This window comes from Microcaecilia unicolor, chromosome 12, assembly GCF_901765095.1.
Source record: "Microcaecilia unicolor chromosome 12, aMicUni1.1, whole genome shotgun sequence".
Taxonomy (NCBI): domain Eukaryota; kingdom Metazoa; phylum Chordata; class Amphibia; order Gymnophiona; family Siphonopidae; genus Microcaecilia; species Microcaecilia unicolor.
Genome location: NC_044042.1, coordinates 80,883,285 through 80,906,437, shown reverse-complemented (window position 1 = coordinate 80,906,437; position 23,153 = coordinate 80,883,285). Strand labels below are relative to the sequence as shown.

Sequence of the window (23,153 nt, the reverse complement as noted above, 5' to 3'; positions counted from 1 at the left end):
TGGAAATAGCGGGGGGGAAAAAAGACTAAAGAGTCTCTTTCCACACACAGAATGGATTTTTTTTTTTTTAAACGAAGAACGCGCGAGGTCGACTTTGCGGGGCATGACACGGCGAAAACATGACCGTACCGAGCGCGGACAAAAGAAGACTGACGAACACGAGCCGGTTCGGGCGGGAAGACGGCCGTGCATGCGCGGTGCGCATGAGCGCGCGGGGACTAGCAAAGGCCTTTGCTAGTAAAGTGTTCCGATTGGAGGGGCTGCCGTGGACGTCACCCATCAGTGAGAACAAGCAGCCTGCTTGTCCTCGGAGAAGCAACGTTAAAGAGGTGTGTAACTATTGCCTATCAGTAGAAAGACAGTCCTATTGCAAGACTCGTTATACTAAACTAGACCAAGTATTTCTAAATCTCCCTCCGCAGTTGAACAAATTATCCCAATGGTACCAATTGGCCAGAGGCACAAGGAAGGAACCAAATTTAGAACAAGATGGCAAACTATGGTAAGCAGACATGGCAGAGAAGAATTCTACTAGGATGTGTTCAAGGAGTTACCCACGATCACTCCCAATGCTTCCCTACAGAATTTGGCACAGAGTATACTTCACCAGGAAGGAAGGGAGGGAGGACAATGGGGCTCTGGGCTGATGCCATCTGCACTAAGTGTAAATCCCTGACTGGAACGGTTTTTAATACGGGATTCAAAGGCCACATTTTGCCAGCAGGAACAGACTATTCTAAACAAACATTTCTAGAAGTTGTGATTAATACAGCTATTGCATGTTTATTTAGACCTTCAAAACTTTTGTTTGGCTGTACAAACTTTGGGAGTGGAGGAGTAGCTTAATGGTTAGTGCAGTGGCCTTAGCACCAGGGGAACTGGGCTCAATTCCCACCACAGCTCATTGTGACTCTAGAAAAGTCACATAATCCTCCATTGCCCCAGGTACAAAATAAGTACCTGTACATAATATGTAAACCACTTTGATTATATCCACAGAAAGGCAGTAAATCAAATCCCATCCCCTTTAATTTTCACATATAGATTATTGTGGTGTCTTACATGTAAGTCTTCCTGGGGCAATTCTTAGATAACTGTAATTATCTCAGAATGCAGCCTTCCATTTAATTGGAGGTATTAAATGAAATGTAGTGGTGGCAATTGAACAATGCTCTATTTTTAAATATAAATGTTTGGTATATAAATTCTGAAAAATTATATTTTAGTGATCTGTCATTATTCAACGCTATAAGAACTTTCAAGGCAATTTTATGAGCTGGTGCCTAAATTTGGTTGAAACATAGAACACAAAGCAGACCAGAAGTCCAATAAATTCTTCACTGAAAAAAGACCTGTCGCGGCCATGTTTCACCAAAATGGCTGCATCAGGCGGTCAAGGTCAGATTTTTGGGACAAATGGAGGAAAGAGACTATACAGCTAAGTATTTATAGCTGTCATTTTTTGATGAGTTTTTGTCTGTTTAAACTTCAAGTTATCATGGAGTTCTTTTGCCATTAATGATGAAGCCCTCCTCTTTCAGCTATTAGCTGGGAGCTTCTTGAGGCTTTTTCTTCCCTGTTTATTATTATTATTATCTGCATTGCTTACAGATTATATTATAAATAATCTCTTTTGTATTTTATGGTTAAATATTTTTTTGATTCTTTTCCTCATTTTTGTAGTTTGCATCAGGTGTTTGACATAACATTAATAAATATACAAAGCAAATTAGAGTTTCTGTTTTTGTTTGATATTCTTATTTTATATTGTTTTTAGGCTGTCTTGGATAAACATTCAACAGCTAGGGGAAGTACAGTTCTTAACCCCTAGTTAGGTGTGATACATATTTCTTAATCTACTTTACATTATGATGTTCAATCACTGCACTTGTATTCATTGGTTTTAACTTGTTGTTATATGATTTTGTGTTTGGAACCTCAGGACTTGTATGTCTTTGAATTTTGTTTGCACATATGTATGGTGTAAGTTTTTAAGTTCCTGCATTCTCATTTGAAATCCATGATATCATTTTTGATGAGTATTACTCTAATTTGCTTGGTATGTTTATTAGTGTTATGTCAAACCCCTGATGCAGTCATTTTGGCAAAACATGGCCATGTTGGGTCCTTTTCAATAAAGAATTTCTTGGACTCCTGGTCTGCTTTGTGTTCTGCTTCTTGCTGTTTGCTGTGGACCTGCAAGGTCTCTTTTTTTTGGGTGCCCATAGTGCTCCTAGTTCATAGTAGTGCTTACGTGTGTGATTGGTGACGGTGGCAATTCCACACGTAAGTGATAGGTGCTACTCTATAAACGATGCACCTAGAATGCTTAGCATGCAACTATCAGGGGTGTGTCATGGGCATGTCACAAAGCAATGCTTGCAGCTTATAGAATACTATTGGTTGCGCATATTGCATGTGCCACTTAGACACACCCACTTCCACCAGCCATGACCAGCCATTGACCTGTCATACGTAGGTATGCCTAACTTTTGGTTTTGCACCCTTAAGCTGTATTGAATTGGCGATACACGTGCCCCTTTGTGGCACGTAAAATGAGGTGCTAATTTATAGAATTGCAGCCTTTGTATTCAAATCATCAAGAATTGCTTTTTGTACCTCCAGTGACAGGTACTAAGAAACTTGTTACTAGAACGTGTACATTTCAAATTACAGCACTACTAAGATGGAATTCACTTCCAAGTGATATTTGATTAGAACTGAATTATCTGACATTTCACAGGCAGCAAAAAGCATTTTTTTTTTTGGCAGGCTTATGTTAACAGAAGAGGTGGTTCTTAGTTTTATAAGTTTTGGCTCTGTAGAACTCTTAATTTATGTTGTACTGATTACCTGATTTTATTGTATTGTGAGCTTGTTTTTATGTTTTAACACCATAAACGAATACAATCTTTTAACAGCTTAGAAATATTAGATAAGCAGTCTACAAATAATGGCATGAAATTAAAATGGTGGGATATGTGACAATGGTACTTAGATGGACCTTTAATAATTTGGTCTTTAAACTTGATTCTGATAGATGTGGAAGGTACTGAACCAGTATGTGTGTAGAACAGGAAAAATGGTTGAGGCCAGGGTCTTTCCCTCACACAGAGGTTAACTTCTTCCACTTGAAAGCATAAGATCTAGCCAGAAGGATTTGCAACAGGTTATCAAGCAGATTCAGTGAAACGACTGTTACTGCTTAATATCCAGGCTCCAAGGGCCAGGGACCTGATGTTTGGGGGGGTGTAACAGACTTCCCTGATTCTACATAATTAGTATTTTGACAAGACCCCAACTGGATTGGGTCCTTGATAGACAGCTCCCACACGTTTGATCTAGATCTGTCTTGGCCAATAAGGAGCAGTATCTTCTGCATTTTAAGAGCCTTACCACTAGAGGAATTGGAGGGCATACATACAGAAGTTGTTAACAGGAAATAATCTGATGCTAATTTTCTCTTTGTCCCTAACCTATCCTCAAAGTAATGAAGACCTTTCCTCATCAGAGAAGTAAACAGATCAATTGCAGGTGTTCTCAAAGAATATTTTGTTTGGCTGGCCAATAGAAGCATAGAACATGATGGTGGATAAGAGCCAAATGGCCCATCTAGTCTGCCCAACCTCAGTAACCACTAACCCTTCCTTTCCTAAGGGATCCTACATGCCTGTCCCATGCTCTTTTAAATTCTGACACAGTCTAAGACTTCCACACATCCACCACCCTTTCGGTGAAAGAGTATTTTCTTAGATGCCTCCTATTTCCTCTTCATCGTATGCCCCCTCATTTGAAAAAGGCTCGCCTCCAGTATATTGACGCCACTGAGGTATTTAGTCTCTATCATATCCCCTCTCTCTTGCTTCTCTTTCAGCATATACATGTTGAGATTCCTAAGCCTGTCCCTATATGTTTTATGACATACACCTTACTAATTTTGTAGCTGCCCTCTGGACCAACTCCATCCTGTTTGTATCTTACTGTATGTGTGTCTGCAGAATTGCATGCAGTACTCTAAATGAGGCCTCACCAGAGACTTATACAAGGGTACTATCACCTCTTCTTTTTTTTTTCCTGCTGGTCATCCCTCTCCTTATGCACCCGAGCATCTTTCTGGCTTTAACCGTCACCTTTTCTACGTGTTTGTCCACCTCTAAATCAGAACATTTTTTAAAAGTCTTAAGAATATTCCAGATCTTCCTTAACTGTAGGAAATTTATCAAATGATTTTTTTCTGACCAGAAGCTCTAAATTACCCATCTATATGAGCTCCCCAGCCCAGTTTGGATGCAGCCATGGTCAAGACAACTTGGGTTTGAGGAATTTAGGAGATGGCCTGGGTCAGATTCAGTTGACTCATCCACTGGGATAGGGAGTCCCTGAACTGCTGGATGACTTGGATCACAAGCTCTGAGTGACTTGAATATAATGAGAACATAGGCCACATTGGGCTCACCTCCATATTGAGATGTGCTAAAACGTACATTAACTATTATATCCAGGTGGTGTGCAAAAAACAAAGAAAAAAATGCAACTATGTTTTTCTAAGAGGGAGAGGAGAGGTAGACCCCATGCAAAAAGACACTTATTTTACTTGAGAAAAATTCCTAGGGAAAAGAAATAGCAGTTGGGCTGGGGGGTAGCCCTCTATGAACCAAACCCTAGTTGGACACATGCTGGTAAGGATACAAAAAGTTTCCATTACAGATGCGTGTCATACAAGCATAGCTGGTACCGGGTGAGGCTTAACTATTAAAGTTGTATAAAGGAAGTGGGATAAACTGGCATGAAGTAACAAGCACCCTTTGTACTTAGTCTGAAATTTTCTAGTGTCCTGATAGATTTTGGATGGTGAGAGAAAATGTTTCTTTGTACCCAGTATAAGAGGCACCAGTGTGCTGAAAGGGGAAAACAATGACCAGTAAGAAGTTCCTTTGTATTCAATGGAACTCTTACCCATACTTGGCAAAAAAGACAAACAGCTACAACAAAAAAAAAAAGACGCAAAGATGTGAAGATCCAATCTAGAGGACCTACTGGGAGAGGCATTAGCACTCTTTAGTACTGGGATGTTTTGGTAGTATGCTAGCTTTGGTACTGCACATAAAGAAGTGGCTAGCAGTACAATTAAGAACTAAACTATCAAACTCTGTCTGATCTTCAAGACCCTTAAAGGGCATGATAATAGTACTTGAAAAACAGGATCTCCCTTCATGCACCTCCAAGGTTGCTAAGGTCTACCCAATTAATATTCCTAACCACACCCATCATTGAGCTTCCTTTGGTGTAGCCCCTACCCTCTCGAACACATTCCCAGGAAGGCTTTGCTTAATGCAAGACTATTTCTATTTCAGGAAACAGATGAAAGCGGCAGCCAATAAAGCAAACAGGATGCTAGGAATTAGGAGAGGGATGCAAAAGACCAAAACTATTATAATTCTTCTGTATTGCTCCATCGTGCAACCTCACCTTGAGTACTGTGTTCAATTCTGGTCACCGTATCTCAAAAAAGGTATAGTGGAATTAGAAAAGGTTCAAAGAAGAGAGACCAAAATGATAGAGGGATGGAACTGCTCCCATAAGAGGAAAGGCTAAAGAGGTTAGGGCTCTTCAGCTTGGAAAAGAAATGGCTGAGGGGGGATATCATTGAGGTCTACAAAATCCTGAGTGCTGTGGAGCAGGTGGAGATGAATCAATTTTTCACTCTTTCAATAGTAAAAAGACCAGGGGACACAATGAAATTGCATGGAAATACTTTTAAAACAAATAGGAGGAAATATTTTTTCACTCAAAGAATAGTTAAGCTCTGGAACTCGTTGATGGAGGATGTGGTAATGGTGGTTAGCATATCTGTGTGTTTTAGGTTTGGACAAGTTCCTGGAGGAAAAGTCCATAGTCTGTTATTGAGATAGACATGGGGGAACCACTGTTTCTCCTGGGTTTACTAGCATGGAATGTTGCTACTAATTGAGTTTCTGCCAGGTACTTGTGACCTGGATGGGCCACTGCTGAAAGCAAGATATTGGGCTAGATTGGCCATTAGTCTTATCTAGTATGGCTATCCTTGCGTGCTCCCAAACCTGTAATGGAGTGGAGGGTTAGCTTTATTGGTTAGCGCAATGGGCTGAGAACCAGGTAGTCTAGTTCAAATCCCACTGTAGCTCCTTATAATCTTGGGCAAGTCACTTAAACCTTCAGTGCCTTGGGTATGGACTTAAACTGTGAGCTTCCAGGGACAGAAAAAATACCTACTATGTACCAGTGTACATTACCTCAATATCTTTTGGGCATGCAGGCATGCAAGCAGATATAAATAACGGAACAAGCAACTAACTAGCTCAGGGTTGGGCCACAATCAAGACACATTTTGAAGATTTCCACAATGAATATGTATAAAATCTATTTGTATACAATGGAAGCAGTACATGCAAATCAATCTCATGCATATCTATTGTGGAAATCCGATTGGGTTGTGGCCCGTGAGAACCATGGTTGCCCACCCCTGAACTTGCTAGTCACATTCACGCAAGGACAAGCTGCACATACTACACCAGGATTTGCATATCCACCCCTACTTTAGCTGAGATCATTTCATGCATTTTTTCTGATTTCACATTTAACCTGTCCTTAGTTCACCCTTTTTTCTATCTAACTCCTCTTACTCTATCTTATCTGTCTATAGGTTCCACCTCTGCTTACACACGATGGTGTTTATTAAGACGTTTTAATGGGTACATAGGGGATCATAAAGGTGGGAGAGGATAATGGCAAATAGAGTTCAATAACACAACATAAGGCAGAGCACCTTAACCAACACTGTAACACAAGGGTGAGTGGGTGAAGCAATTGAATGGCTCATGAAGTGAAGGTGGAATATTTCATGATAAAGGGGGGAGGGGGGAAGGGGATGGAAGGGAGGGAGATATTAGATAAGGGGTTAACCGCAACGCAAATACAAGTTATTATTCTTGGAAAGTGCAGATAGTGGACAATGTTTATTGATGTTTATTACTCTATTTTGATATAAGGAATAGGTTAAAGACAGTATTAAGGGGGGGAGGGGGGGAATTGGGAAGAAAACTGTAAATCAATTTGATGATAATGACCGCGGATTAATGTACATATGACTGACAAAGTTAAAACTGTTATGTATTTAATCAAAGAACTGTATTAATCTGTGGCATCATCAATAAAAACTTTGAAACATAAGACGTTTTAATGGGTATTGTATTTTTTTTTTATATCATTATTGGATCCAAAAGCCAGTTACAAAACACAGTCTCGAGAACCTGTATCAGAGTTTTATCTAGTACGTTATACCAACAAAGCAAAACCTACATCAAGCACACATTTCATCCCAGCTTCTGGATACTTTTTGAACTGTATGAAACCTTACCCGCTTTCCCTTCCTCCATCCCATCCTGTTCTAGTTTATTCTGAAAACAGTCATATGATACCTGGTGCTTATAACCCAGTTCCCTATTTGAATGTAACAAATTGTTGCTAGATGTCACAGTAATGTTATCTCTCCAGAGAGGGGGAGTGAAGGAGTGGCCAGTGGTTAGAGCACCAGTCTTGCAATCCAGAGGTGGCCGGTTCAAATCCCACTGCTGCTCCTTGTGATCTTGGGCAAGTCACCTAACCCTCCATTGCCTCAGGTACAAACTTAGATTGTGAGCCCTCCTAGGACAGAGAAATATCCAGAGTACATGAATGCAACTCACCTTGAGCTACTACTGACCCAGTCTTCCATTTCCAGCATCAGGTTGCCAACGAGGTAGTTGCTGGGTCCACCTATGACTAAAGTATACATTTTTTTTTATTTATATTTATTAATTTAAACAAAATATACAAGAAACATCTTGTGTTGGAAAAGTGTCAATATCAGACAAGCTTATACATTAAACAAAGGAAAAAGGAGAAAATAAAATTACATTCTCAAAAGGATAAATGACACTCAAGTCCATAAATTGAGATCCAAGATTTTAGGAAATCATAGGGAGAAATATATATAGGAAAACAATACAGGATTCCAAGCTCTGTTAAGTGGAGTAGTTCCTTTCTTTAATGCTTCTCCCTTTTTACTGAGGTTATAAGTGTCGATACATGTGCAGGTAAAGTATACATTTTTAAACCAAAATAGTACCTGATAGTACTAATTTACATTGAGCATCTGTGAGCCCTGCCCTCTGAAGGGTCCCTCATCATCCCCCATAAGCAATACAGGGTATGACCATTCAATTTGACATTGTGTAGTATGTTCTATTGCCTTCAGTGCCTGGGACCACAATGGTTTCAGGGAGGGGCATTCTAAGATGGAGTGTAAAAAACCGTTCCAGTCAGGGATTTACACTTAATGCAGATGGCATCAGCCCAGAGCCCCATTGTCCTCCCTCCCTTCCTTCCTGGTGAAGTATACTCTGTGCCAAATTCTGTAGGGAAGCATTGGGAGTGATCGTGGGTAACTCCTTGAACACATCCTAGTAGAAATCTTCTCTGCCATGTCTGCTTACCATAGTTTGCCATCTTGTTCTAAATTTGGTTCCTTCCTTGTGCCTCTGGCCAATTGGTACCATTGGGATAATTTGTTCAACTGCGGAGGGAGATTTAGAAATACTTGGTCTAGTTTAGTATAACAAGTCTTGCAATAGGACTGTCTTTCTACTGATAGGCAATAGTTACACACCTAAAAAAAAAGTGAAATCGGTGATCTGTGGGTCCTGGGAGGTGAATCTTTTTGATCAGCTTAGAAGTGGAACATCCCAATGATACCTAAGTCTCTTCACTCTCTCTCTCTGTTTCCACAATTGAAAAGAGGAGGTCTCCATTCCTGCAATAAAATCAATATTTCCCACCAGTGATTAAAAAAAATCATTTGATCCCTTAGCATCCCCTATGTTGTATCTCCACCAGGCCCATGCTCTTCCCAACACCTGTTATCTATTACTCCCCAAATCTCTTGTGTGCTCTGCATGCAAGGACAGAGAAGACATCATGCAGCTCACATATTAGCAAGGCTTTTGACATTATTCCTCATAGGCAATTTATAAATGAACTGAACCCCCTTGGCAAGGACTATAGAGTGATTGGGTAAGGAACTGGTTAAGTGGGATGCAACACAGAGCAGTGGTAGATGAAGTTCATTCCTTGGAGAGAGGTATTACCAGAGCTGCACAACAGGGATCAGTCCTTGGTCCAGCTCTTTTTTTAAACATTTTTGCAAGTGCTATTGCAGAAATGCTATCATGACAATTGAAGAAAATCCAAGCTTAGTCAGCCCAAGGTTCATGGAGCCCAACATGCTATCTCCAACATTGGCAGATCCCAAAAAAGTATATCTGTTTCTCATAGCTCATATCCAGGGATAAGCAGGTTTAACTGGCTAATAATTTGTATGGGTTTTTCCTCCAGGAACTTGTCCTCTTTTGAATCCCACTATGTTATTTGCCTTGATCACATCTTCCAGCAACAGATTCCACAATTTAATTATCCACTGCATGACAAAAAGAAATCTTTCCACAAGTTATTTTCAAGCTGCACCTCTTTAGTATCATGGTATGCCCTCTTGACTTAGTGTTGTTTGAAAGGTAAAACACCTGTTACCTATTTAACCATTCCATCTCACTTGTGATTTTATAAACTTCTATTATATCCTTTCTTAATACTTCAGCCTGGAGAAAAGACTTAACCTGTTTTGCCTCTCTTCATAAGGGAGGTGTTCTATTCCCTTTATCATTTTTGTCTGCTATATCATCTTTGAGATGAGTCAACCAAAATTGCACAGTACTCAAGGCGTGGTCATAGTAGCGACCCATATAGGGGTACAATGATATTCTCAGTTTTGGTCTCTACATTCCTAATTTATTTTATTTTTGTTTCATTTGTACCCCACGCTTTCCCACTCATGGCAGGCTCAATGCGGCTTACATGGGGCAATGGAGGGTTAAGTGACTTGCCCAGAGTCACAAGGAGCTGCCTGTGCCTGAAGTGGGAATCGAACTCAGTTCCTTAGTTCCCCAGGACCAAAGTCCATCACCCTAATCAAATACTCTCTAACATCCTATTTGTCTTTTTTTTGGGAAAGGTTTGCCTTTTAGCAGTTGATATGTATGGAAAGCATGAAAACAGACCTAGCAAATTTGAGGAACAGACTAGAAAGGCAGCTACTACTAATACTTATAATTTTTTTATAGTACTACTACTACTACTTAACATTTCTAGAGCGCTACTAGGGTTATGCAGCGCTGTACTACTAGACATATGCAGTGCTGTACAAAACAAAAAAACCCACAGAAGAGACCATCCCTGCTTGACAGAGTTTATAATCTTTAAGGCAAACAGGACAAATAAGGGATTAGAGCAGCGATTCTCAAACCTGGTCCTAGAGGCATCCCAGCCACTCAGGTTTCCAGGATATCCACAATGAGTATTCATGAGAGAAATTTGCATGCAGTGGAGGCAGTGTATGCAAATCTCTCTCATGGATATTCATTGTGGATACCTTGAAAACCTGACTGGCTGGGGTGCCTCCATGACCAGGTTTGGAAATCACTGTCTTAGGGAGTTATTTATTGTAGGAATTATTAAAATAAACATGGGTACTGAACAGGTGAGTAGGGATTAAGACAGTGATTTCCAAACCTGGTCCTGGAGCCAACCCCAGCTAGTCAGGTTTTCAGTATCCTCACAATGAATATTCATGAAGAGATTTGTATGCACTGCCTCCACTGTATGCAAATCTATCTCATTAATATTCATTGTGGGTATCCTGAAAACCTGATGGGTTGGGGTCCCTCCAGGACAAGGTTTAGGAACCAGTGGGTTAAGAGTTAAAAGCAGCTTCAAAAAGGTGGGCTTTTAGCCCAGATTTAATGTTAAAACATAGTCATGCATTTGGATTACAAAAACCCAAGAAAGCAGTACATTATAAGAGAGTTAAGTTCTATATACATTAGAAGAGCTGGGTCTTGGTATGATCACATCTAATGCTATTAATAATCAGTAGGAAAAAGGAGGTGGTAGTGCCTCTGGATAAGTCTCTGAGACTTCTTTTGGAGTACAGTGTGCAATTCAGAAGACCATACCTCTAAAAGGATATAAACTCACTGGAGTCAGGCCAGATAGTGGCTACTAAAGTAGCTAATTGTCTTTCATCATAAAGCATATAAGGAGAGACTTAACCTAAATCTATATACTTTGGAAGAAAGGCAGGATAAAAAAAGAAATTTTAAAAACTTCCAGAATATAAATGAACAGGAAAGAGGCCTTTGTCAATTAAAATGAAGTGCTGGGACACCCAATCCATAGAATGAAGGTGAAAGGGGATAGACTTAAGAGTAATCTAAGGAAATATTTATTAATGGAAAGGATGGTGGATACATGAAAAAGCTTCGCAGTGTAGGTGTTGGAGACAAAGTATCAGCATTAAAGAATGCCTGAGACAAACACAGTGGCTCTCTGAGGGAGAGGAAGGATTGTAGAGTTTAGTAGTAGGTCTTTATCTGCTGTAAGTTTTCTTTATTTCTATATCTGATCTGTGTTGTTCTAGTGCTACTGTATCTTATTGTGAACTGTGCATCTCCCTGGTTCTGCCAGCTGGGCAAGTGTTAAACATGCTAGGACCCTGGGCAGAAACTTGGGAGGGTTCCCCAAAACCCACCAGCTGGCTGCATCGCTTTCAGCAGGTTTAGGGACCTCCTGTAGCATGGGAACCTAGAGCATTTGCCTGTCTGCATTGTAAATGGAACTGATTTGATTTTTGTAAATTATTATACACAGATGTAAAATTAATGCTGTGCCAGGCTTAGTAATCTTCAATATTGGGTTGTGGCACTATGATGCTATAAATGCAAAGAGGTTGATGGCACCTTTTAGATGACTCAGTTTATTGAGTTATGAGTGATGGAGGATAAAAGGCATGTGTGCCACAGGGGATTCTTATCCTCCAAAGCTTATGCCTCATTAAATTTTCAGTCTATAAGGGGCCATCAGCCTTGGGGCTAGCCCTATGGAAGTCTGCAACACCATAGGACTTTAACACTGCAAAGCACAAGGTTGTAACTGCTAACATAGAGGGGCATAATCGAACGAAAACGTCTATCTCCATGGGCGTTTATCTCCGAGAACGGGTCCGTGAAGGGGCGGACCGAACCGTATTTTCGAAAAAAATAGACGTCCATGTTTTATTCGACAATTTGTGAGCTGTGCATTTTTGTTTTTCAGCGCTAATGGAAAATGAAAGCGCCCAGCTCAAAAACGAATAAATCCAAGGCATTTGTTCATGGGAGGGGCCAGGATTTGTAGTGCACTGGTCCCCCTCACATGCCAGGACACCAACCGGGCCCCCTAGGGGGCACTTTTACAAAAAAAAAAAAAAAAAAGGTAAAAGAGCTCCCAGGTGCATAGCACCCTTCCCTTGTGTGTTGAGCCCCCCAAATCCCCTCAAAACCCACTGCCCACAAGTCTACACCATTACTATAGCCCTAAGGGGTGAAGGGGGGTACAGTGAGTTTGGGGGGGTTGGACGACTAAGCATTAAGCAGCACAATTGTAACAGGTAGGGGGGGGGATGGGCCTGGGTCCACCTGCCTGAAGTCCACTGCACCCCCTAACAACTGCTCCAGGGACCTGCATACTGCTGCCAGGGAGGTGGGTATGACATTTGAGGGTAAAAATAAAAATTTGTGAAACATCATTTTTTTTTGTGGTGGGAGGGGGTTAGTGACCACTGGGGGAGGCAGGGGAGGTCATCCCCGATTCCCTCTGGGGGTAATTGGTCATTTAGGGCACTTTTTGAGGCCTTATTCGTGAAAAAACAGGGTCCAGGAAAAGTGCCCTAAATTCTAGCTACAAACGCATACTTTTTTCCCATTATCGGCGAAAGGCGCCCATCTCTGTTCGGGTGATAACCATGCCCTAGTCTCGCCTTCACCACGCCTCCGACACGCCCCCGTCAACTTTGTACGCTTCCGCGATGGAGTGCAGTTGAAAATGTCCAAGTTCGGTTTTCGATTATACCGCATTATTCGTTTTTGTGAGATAAACGTCCATCTCCCGATTTAGGTCGGAACTTGGGCGTTCGATTAGAAGCAGGATAGTAACATAGTAGATGACGGCAGAAAAAGACCTGCATGGTCCATCCAGTCTGCCCAAGATAAACTCATATGTGCTGTGGTTTTGCCTGTGATACTAAATCAGCCAGCTGCATGCCTTGCTTCTTTGTGAACACTTTACACTTTTGGGAGTGAGTTATGAACAGTAAACTAAGAATGATCTTTACAGAAAGAAGCTGAAAAGCATCCTGTCCTAAGCTCTCTCTGCCTGTTGCTGTTCCAGATGAAGGAAGGTCAAGGTCTGATAAGAGAGAGATCTGGTAAAAGTATCCGAACTTTAATTAGAGTCCTGAAGTCTGTGGATTTTTTTTTTTTAAGGGAGACTGCTAAAAGCTGGGGACAAAAAAATAAAAGCAGGTTTTGGGGGTGAAGCTAGTAGGGAGAAGGGGGGAGGGAGAGACAGCTGTCTACTGGGAACTGGCCAGAGCCAAAGTAGGGCTGAAGCTCCTGTTTCCAAAGTAAAACCTTTCATCTTAGGAGCTACCATAAAGTTTTTATCACTTAACAGCAGAAATGACTGTATTAAGACCAGGGCAACCCCCCCCCCCTTTAGGTACACACTTGAGCATATGTTCAGCCTACCTCCCCACACCTCCATTCGTGTGAAAGCCCCCCCCCCTTTCCTACAAGCACACCTTTTGTTCTTGATATTGTTCCCGATGGCATCCCCTCCTCGCCCTGTAGGGAATGGAGCCCTTTTAATAGGGACATTTTACATCGCCAGCAAAGTTAGTAGCCATGAAGCATAATTCATGCTGATAATACAGGGAAGAAATGTCCTCACCAAAGTAGCCGCGTGTGTCTGCTGCTTAGAACTGACAGGCAGCATCAACTGCAGGGTGCTTGCTATCCACTATGACCTCCCCCAACACTTTAAATTCAAGTCAATCCCAGGAACGGAAAGGCTAAGAGAAATACAAACCAAGCTCAGTCAATACAATTTAGTTTCTTGGTTTTAATATCTATATATATTTTTTCCTCGCTCTTTCTCTAGCGCTGAACTGACTGACTGGAGCAGGTGGTGGGGGAGAGAGGAGGAAGATGGGTGCCTAGAAGCGCACTGGGAGGGGAAGTAGGAGGGCCCTGTGGCAGCAGACTCACGTGTCACCAGCTCCCTCTCTCTGTCTGCTAAGGTCCTTCTTCCCTCACTAATACTGCAGAGCTGAGGAGCTGCAAGGATGAAGCTCGCGGCAGCGGACCCGGCTCGCGCCCGCAGCCCCTTCCGTCCCTGACTGCAGGGTTCCTTCTTCTCCCGCATTTTTTTTTCGCTGCGTAGCACGAGAACACCTTAAAGAAATCGGCCTCGAGGCAACACGTCCTCGCGCGCACACCACAGACTCGATGCGTCCCTGGAGGAGCTGTTAGTGCGAATCCAGCCCGCCGGGAAGGGGAGGATTATGAGGCAAACATGAGCCCTATGCAGTCCTGGGTGTTAACAGCTTTCATCTATTTCATCCCGCATTCAGGTATGTGGCGTCTGCTTACCTTTACTTTTTTGGTGTCGTTCAGTGATTTTGTTTTTCTTCTTCAAGTAATTCACGTATCCGTATTATAGGAGGAAAAGGAAAATATATGCACACATGCCCCCGTTTGTTCCATACGACCTGTGGCCGCTGGCGTTGTGGCACGTTTGTTTGGGTTGGTTTCGGGAATTTTTGGTGGTGGTGGTGGTGGTGGGGGTTAAACCGACACTGCCTGAATTCTCTCCACTCCCCCCCCCCCCAACCCCCTTTTCCTTATACTGCGGTCTTTTTGCTGCATCGACACATTTTCCTGTTGTGCATTGTGCATCCTGTAGCAGCAAAGGGAGCCGCAGAAGAGGGGGCTTCTTAATCCCTTTCTGCCGATTTCCCTTCTAGTTTTAGAAGCTGGGGTTCGTTTTTGTGCATTGTTTCCTCCTCCCCCCACCCCGAATTTTTCTGGCATTAGATTGGACTTTTCGTGCCCATCTCATCTGTTGCCTTCTGTCACTCCTCTGCAGGTTTCACTAAGGCAGATATGCAAGCTGGTGCTTGGAAGTGGGACTCTCCCAACACCAGATGGGACAAAAGTGCGGTTGCTTCAGAAATCACCCACCCCAGCAGGTTAGTGGGGCAGAACTCAGGAGGAGAAGTCCAGAAGCATCAGCTGGACACCAGGGTCAGGAATGATGAGCCTCAGGGAGGCCCTGTAAGTGTGCTCCTACCTACCAACACAAGTAACCTGCTCATTTGAAACCTTTTTTCAGGACAAACTGTTGGTGGCCAAGTTCCAGGGCTGGCAAGATCTTCTTGAAGTGGCTGAGACAAAAGTGTTTTGATTATCTAATGAACCCCTTTAGGGAATTTGTTCTACCGTACTGCGGTGGATGTCTCATGTTAAATTGGATTCTTTCCAGTTGGATCAATGAAAGAGGAGTCTTCTCTGGAAGGTTTTCTCAGATGTGGTTTCACAAGGGAATGGTGCAGTCTGCACACAAGAAAGAGAAAACCAGGCAAACTTCATCTGCAGTAATAGTGGGTACCTCTGAGTTGAAGGTGATCACAAGAAGTGGCTCAGTGGTTTTGAATGTAAACAGAAAGCAATGCAATAATTTTGTCAGGTTCTTGGGAATTTAGGGTACCATACCACGTTTTTAGGGGGAAAAAAGTGTCAGAACTCATTGTAGGGGCGATTCTGTATATAGGGGCCAGATTTCGTATATAGCGTCTAAAATGTAGGCGTATTGGACTAATATGTGTAGCGCTATTCTATAAACTGCGTCTACAGAAAGATGTGGTTTATAAAATAGACCAGGGGAACGTGCCTACATTTATGCCACTGAAAACCTGGTGTAAATGCCCATGCCTAAATGTGCTTGTGTTCCCCTGAATTCTGTAACAACATGCATAAATTTGATTGATGCCCCTGATACACCCACACTCTTCCCATGGCCATGCCCTCTTTTCAGCTGTCTTTTTAGAATACGCCTAAAAAGAAGAGTGTATATTCCAATTATTGCCAATTAGTCTTAATGGGCTCATTACTCAGTTGAGTACTGCACGTAAATTGGCCGTGCGCACAATTTAATGCACGCTACTCGCCATGCCTTATATAGAATCCAGCCTTAGGAACCTGTTCTATAAAGCTACCGATGCACCAAGATAGAATTGCCCTTCATATGACGTGCAGAATTGGGGCTCACTCAAGAATCATCTCATGTGAAAAATGACCATAAGTTGAGAAAGGACATGCGCCATGTTTCGGCGATAGTGCCTTCTTCAGGAGTCCACAATACATAAATCTCAAGGGAAACTAAAATAGCTCTCTCCACTCTGTGGAGAAGAAGCGCTGCTGGTATATTCTTGATGCGTGCTACAACTGTTTTTTAGATTTTTATTTTACAAAGGGAGAAAGCTGTTTTAGTTTTCCTTGAGATTTACATGGACTTCTGAAGCAGGCACAATCGCCAAAACATGGCCCGTGTCGACTACTGCTCATGATTATAAACTTCTTCAATTTGTTTATTAAAGACTTTTAAGAAACATTTTGGCTACACCCTGGTCCTTCGTCAGCTCCACTGTTTGGTTGCTGCTCTGTGACTTGTAGAGATTAGTCCCTCTTTCCTGTTTCTTTATAAAGTTGATAAGGCCAGGAAGAGCTCAGATATTTGTTGGTTTATTGGTGTATATTTTTTTTTTTATGTTACATTTGTATCCCGCGCTTTCCCACTCATGGCAGGCGCAATGCGGCTTCATAAATGTGTAAATAAAGACATTAGCAACAAGGAAACATGCTAAAATTAAACAGAATTTTCTAAAAAGATGCAAAGTGAGGGGCAGGGGAATATGAGTTGTATTAAGATATAGAAGTTTCTAACAAGAAGTTAATACGTTTTATTCTTATACAGGGTTAGGCAGTCTGTCCTACTGGGTTATGGTTTCCAGCCTGCTTCTCATGTCCTAAACTTACAAAAGATCCAGCCTACCGATGACACTGGTCTCCCAGTAGCCCTGGTGACATCACTGAAGGCTCAAAATAGTCACCTTTGACATGCTGAAAAGCAAGCATCTTCAAAGGTGGATGTTTTGGGGCCTTCAGTGATGATGTCACCAGGGCAGCTGAGCTAGAGATTCCTTCTTTTTTGCTCTTATGGCTGAAGGAGACATCTTGTCATGCATGGGAAGACAGGGGAACTGGCTGCTGCTAGTTGTTTGTGGTCACTAGGCAGGAAGGCAGACAGGTGAAGAAAGCTGGTTCTGGCTAGGCTGGGATAGAGTCAAGGAAGGGAGATGATGTCAGGATCTGACTGAGAGAGTACAGGTGGCTTCCCACCTCTTAGATCCCTTACTAGCACTAGCCCTACCTTAGTCATAGGTGTCAGTGTGGCCCTTGGTGCAAAAAAAAAACATTTGTCTACACCTCTTCTAGTGACAAAATTCACTTCTGGTTTGGTGAACATGTCCTCTCTACCAGTTCTCACCATTACCACCTTCTTTCAATAAAAAAAAGAACCTCACCTGGTTTGGCATATTGCATGTAGTCGTGGGAAGTTATTGAAAACAACCAACTCTAGGAAATGTAACATTTTACAGGAGTCCACTAATGTAGCCCTGATAAAATGTTTACCAAAGGAAGGAAAATTGTTAGTGATCAGGAAGATTCTTGTGGTACAATTTAATGGTATATAAAGAATCTAATAAAATAAATATAATTTAATTTGATGGGCAGACTGGATGGGCCATATGGTCTTTATCTGCTGTCATTTTTTAATGTTTCTATGTTAATTTGATTTAGAATTTAGTTTATTCAGTTTGTAATCCACTTTATTAGAAGCTTAAAGTGGAAGCGTACAATAATACAGTACAACAGAATTTCTATTCTGCTATATATCAACAAGGGATCAATGCAGATTACAATTTCAATAAAATTAGGAAGAGATACAAATCATACATAAACTGTGCAGACTATCTTAATACATCAAAGAAAGCAATTACATAACAGAGAAAATAAATGAGTTTAACAGCTTATGAAATCTCAAGTAAGAGTCCACCTAGGGGCAGCCCAAGGCAGGTATGAGATGGCCCCCCTCCATCGCACCCCCTCCAGTCCAATATCTTTCCACACTCTTGCTGCTAACTCGCCCTCCCTCCCAGGCCGTGGTCTGGCATCCTTACATGCTGCCTTGGCAGTGGCTTCTCCTCTGTACTGCTGCAGCTGGTCTCCAAAGAAACAGGAAGTTATTTCAGAGGTGGGTTGCAGTACAGAAGAGAAGCTGGTGCCGGCTGCAGGGCAGCATGTAGGAATCACTGACTTTTGAAAACAAGAAAAAAAGGCAGGCTCAAGGGGGGAGATGCCACTCCATAAAGAGTGCCGCCTGAGGCCCCCGCCTCAGTTGATCTAATGGTAAGGCCGCCACTGAGTCCACCATTGTACTGAACAATAGACAAAACCAGAAGTACGAAAAAATTTATACCTTAGATTTTTTACCGCAGGAAATTGCAACTAACAACGATCCCTAAATTTAAGAGGGTGAGCTATTGTTCCTGCAGCAACTAATTTCACTAAATAATCTGGGACAAAACCATAGAAAAATTTATGGACTAGAATACAAAGATTAAACTTACATCATTCTTCAATAAGAAGTCAATGAAGAAATCATAGCAAAGAAGTAACATGATCAAACTTATGTCTACCATAGATCAAATTTGCTGCTGTATTTTGTAAAATCAAATTTCATAAAACCTAAAATAACAATATACAGTTATATTTAATTACTCATTTTGTCAATCCCAAGCTCAAGACAATTAAAATGGGTAGCTCTGAGAGAGGGAGCCAGGTTCAATTCCCACTGTAGCTCCTTGTGACTCTGGGCAAGTCAGTTAACTCTCCGTTGCCCCAGGTACAAAAAAAAAATACTGCTTTGACTGTAACCTCAGAAAGGCAGTATATCAAATCCCATCCCCTTTTCCCATAGAGATTTTAATTTATTTCTAAGATGATAGAGGGTGATGTGACCTGCCCGAGCATCAGTGGAAGAAACTCGGTTTAAACCTTTTTTTTTTTTGTTCTTAAGCCTATTCTTACAGCCATTAAACTCTACCAAAGTCCACAACCTGACCATTCCCCAGCTGTGTTCTAAAAGGAGAAAATGTTCTAAGCATTGCTCCCATGGAAGCAGCGTGGGAAAAGAAAAAACCTCCAAAAACCTTAGTACCATAGTAGGTATTGACAGGTAAGGACCATTTGTTTTCCAGGAAAAAAAATTTGAACTTGAATTATGAGTTATAAACAAATTTCAAACAACACATATATACATTTTATATTAGAGACGTACTTAGGTGGGGTGCAGCAGCTCCCTTAAAAGATTTTGAATGAAATGGTGCCTATGCAGATCAGCCTTTTCAGCCTTGCAAAAGGTCTGCTCCCCTGACATCAAAACCTGACTCTGCTATATATTTTATTTAGTTAATAGTGTGTTTAAAATGATATTGGTCTTAGAAATTGTCTTTCCTGACAGTTTTCAGTTTGCAAAACAATAAATTTATTTATTTATTGGGATTTATTAACCATCTTTTTTTTTTTTTTTATATATTGTTTATTGGCACAACAAAACACGGTACAATATGCCAAAACCACAAACATTGCACTGAATAATAGGAACAGGATAAGGCCTATATATAAAGGTGCCATCATACAATTTTCCATTAGTCAATTATGCCCCTCTACCCCCCCCCCCCCCCGCATAAACCCCCCCAACCTCTCTCCCCACCCCTCCCCATCCCCCTAACAATTTAATAATCTACTTTTTGCCATGGGAGTGAGCGTGTCCCAATACGGAGACCAGATCTTGCAAAAATGGTCTCCTCGCTTAGAGGCAAGATCACGGACCCTCTGCTTCTCCACTGAGCAGCACTGCATCATGGCGCCTCGCCAATGCGCTATGCAGGGGGCCTCCCTGTTGAGCCATTGTTGCAAGATAGTTCTTTTCCCCATCAGTACAGATCTCTTCAAAAAATCTTTCATTCCCTCAGGCATGGGCCCTTGCACTAAAAATACATCAAACAGCTGGCCAGGGGCTGGTTTCCATCGCATTTTCCACAGTCTTGATACCTGTTTTCCCATATCCAACCAAAAAGAATGCACCAGCGGACAAGACCAAAACATATGGCCTAAAGTGGCGCTCTTTCCAGTACACTTGGGGCAATCATCTGACTCTCTCAGAGTTGCTCTAAAGGCCCTATGGGGTGTTTATTAACCATCTTTAAAGAGATTTTGTTAACAGCATAACTATAGTAAAAAGACCAAATAGAAGCATACATACAATCAATGAATGAGGTAAATTTGGAGATGGCAAATTGAAACCTAAAGGCCTGGATTTTACTGCACGGTAGCTGCAGATTTAAACACGACACCTATTCGGGGTGTTCTCTACATTTTTTCAGTACAGGTCCTGCATTAAAAATTCCCTTAGAGGTTCCTTTACTAAGCTGCAGCAAAAGGGGGCCTGTGTTTTTGATGCATGCTGAGGCCCCCTTTTACTGCAGCAGGTAAAAGGCTGGTTTTTGTTTTTTTTAAGAAATAACCATCCGGCAAGTGAAACACTTGCCACGTGGCCATTTTGGGGGGGGGGGGAGCACTTACTGCCGCCCACTGAGGTGGCAATAAGGGCTCCCATTCTAACTCGGCTGTAACCAGGCAGCACATGGCACTGTCTGATTACCGCCAGGTAAACATCGGTGCTACAAAAAATATATTTTTGTAGCGCCGAAAATGGCGCACTGGGGTTGGGAACTACTGCTGGGCTGCTGTGGTAGCCTGGCAGTACTTCCAGTTTAGTGAGCAGTAAGCCCATGTTGGGCTTTCGCCACTTAGCAAAAGACCCCCTTAGCGCCCGATTCTATATATGGCGCCTAAAATTAACATGTGTTAGGCAATCATGCCTAAGTGTATTCTAAATACAGTGTGTAAGTGGTATTTCGAATATGCTTAGGCGTTTCATGTGACTAAATCTACAAGCGTCCATTTACGCCAATGAAAAGCTGGTGTAAATCCCTGTGCATAGATTTACACGCACTGCCCATATGTTATAACCACACACAGATATTGGAATGCCCACGAAACACCCATTTCCACGCCCCTAAGCATATCCCTTTTTGCCTGCGCATGTTAGAATTTAGGCACAGTTCATTACAGAATATGCTTAGCAATGTATGTACATAAATTCTAATTTTTGCCAATTAGTTCTCACTGCTTAAGAGCTATTAACAGCGCTTAGCAACTTGTTAAAACAATCTACGTGCATAGTTATAGAATACGCCTAGATTTACCTTAAGAACTGCATGTAACTCTAGGTGTCGGCGTGAAACTCTGGCCACAGTCGGTGCGATTGACCCGTTCTGCATGTTGTGTCTACTAAGAACTTTAAGCTAAGTATTTTTCACTTCTTTTTTGGATCCATGAGTTGTCATTTCTGTGAGGCTTTTAATAATAAACAGTACAAGAGATAAGGGTTTTTATGCCGATGAAGAAATTGAACCCATTATTTCCTCCATACCCTATTCCAAAAAAATGTATAGGGTGCAGGTTTGGGTACAGAGGCTTTTTTCCCTTTTTCATTAATTACTTTTTTGCACTTCACAGGAACATAGTATCATACTAAGTATCTTGCAATTTACTTAAGAGAAGTTTTTGTACTCATATATACTAAGATACTCTCTTATCCTTTTTGTTGATTAATTACAACGCATGGGTTTTCTACATGCTGTGGCCACTTTTAGAGCAGTGGTAAAATGGCTGTGTCTCCATATTTTTTATACTGGCCATGTGCTAATTTCCCCATTAATGCTTAGTCATTACTGTGGGAGCCCTTACCATCATCTGTTTAGCAAACGGTAAGGGTTCCCGCACTATTCTCGGGCCACTCGATTAGTACAGGTATGCCTCCTGTGCTGGAAAATAAAAAAATATTTTGTAGTGCGAGATTAGTGCTTGCCAAATGGAAAAGTACTGCGGGACGCCTCAGTGCTCTTTTAGCGTGTGGTAGGCCCGCGTTTGGCCTACCGTGCTTTAGTAAAAAGGTTCCATGTGCTGTGCGTTAACTGCTGAAACCTCTCCGTTCCCATTCTGTGCCCATGTCCCAACTAGTTAAAAAGGTTGTTAATGGGGCTTGTTGCAGAGGGTGCCCAGACCCATCTCCATGCTGTATAAATTCTTTAGGGGAAGTGATCCCTCCCCCTTTAGCTTTAAGGGGGCATGGGAAGAGGATCTCAATTGCTATTTTAATGAACGGGAGCAGGACATGATCTGCGGGAAGGTCCAAAAGGCATCAACGTGCATTAGTGCAAGAAAATGCTTACAAGGTACTCACTATACCCCTGAGAGACTGAAGCACATGTACCCTAACGCCTCAGATCTTTGTTGGAGACGTGGCTTGCATACGGGCTCCTTTGTGCATATTTGGTGGACTTGTCCACGACTGATCCCATTCTGGCATGCAGTAATGAAAGCCTTAGTAACTATGATAGGGGAATCGCTGGTGTGCAGCCCATCGGTGTGTTTGCTGGGACTGCATAATGAGAGTGACTCCTGGGAGAGGAGCAAATTGATGAGATGGGGGCTAGTGGCAGCAAAATGTCTTATAGCGCAGAGATGGCGGACTACTGATCCCCCATCAGTAGGGGACTGGAAATGTAAACTGGGACAATTTATAGTCATGGAACGCCTCACTGCATATCATAGAGATGGAGAGTTGCGGCGCAAGAGGGGGTGGTCCCGACTTCAAGACTGCTTAGCCTAACTTTTGTAAGGACTTGTTATGACTTGAGCTTGTTCAGTAGGGGGGGGGGGGAAGGGAAATGAGAGTGATGGGGATGGGTGCAGGGAGGGGGGCGGGAAGGGGGAGTTACCTTAGAGTGTGTAAAATAGTAAGTTTAAGGGTAGATGGATGATATGCGGGGCCTGGTGACAAAGTTTGAAGCATCTGACTTTATATGTAAGAATTATATAAAACCCATGGAGCATAAAAAATCTAAGTAGACCATCGCCGAAGTGACGATGGAGAGTACTAATAAGCTATGTATT

General features: G+C 42.0%; 1 protein-coding gene across 5 annotated transcripts in view; it reads left to right on the top strand.

Annotated features, from left to right (window-relative positions):
* The first annotated feature begins 14,291 nt into the window (after positions 1–14,291).
* ADAM11 (ADAM metallopeptidase domain 11) overlaps positions 14,292–23,153 on the top strand; it is a 177,934-nt gene continuing 169,072 nt past the window's right edge. For 4 of the 5 annotated variants that reach the window (XM_030221370.1, XM_030221372.1, XM_030221371.1 and 1 more), the window contains exons 1-2: positions 14,292–14,578; positions 15,094–15,281. In XM_030221370.1, coding sequence (XP_030077230.1) covers positions 14,521–14,578; positions 15,094–15,281 — 246 coding nt within the window. In that variant the 5' untranslated portion in view covers positions 14,292–14,520. The remainder of the gene's footprint in view (positions 14,579–15,093; positions 15,282–23,153) is intronic. The other variant, XM_030221374.1, reaches the window with a different exon arrangement.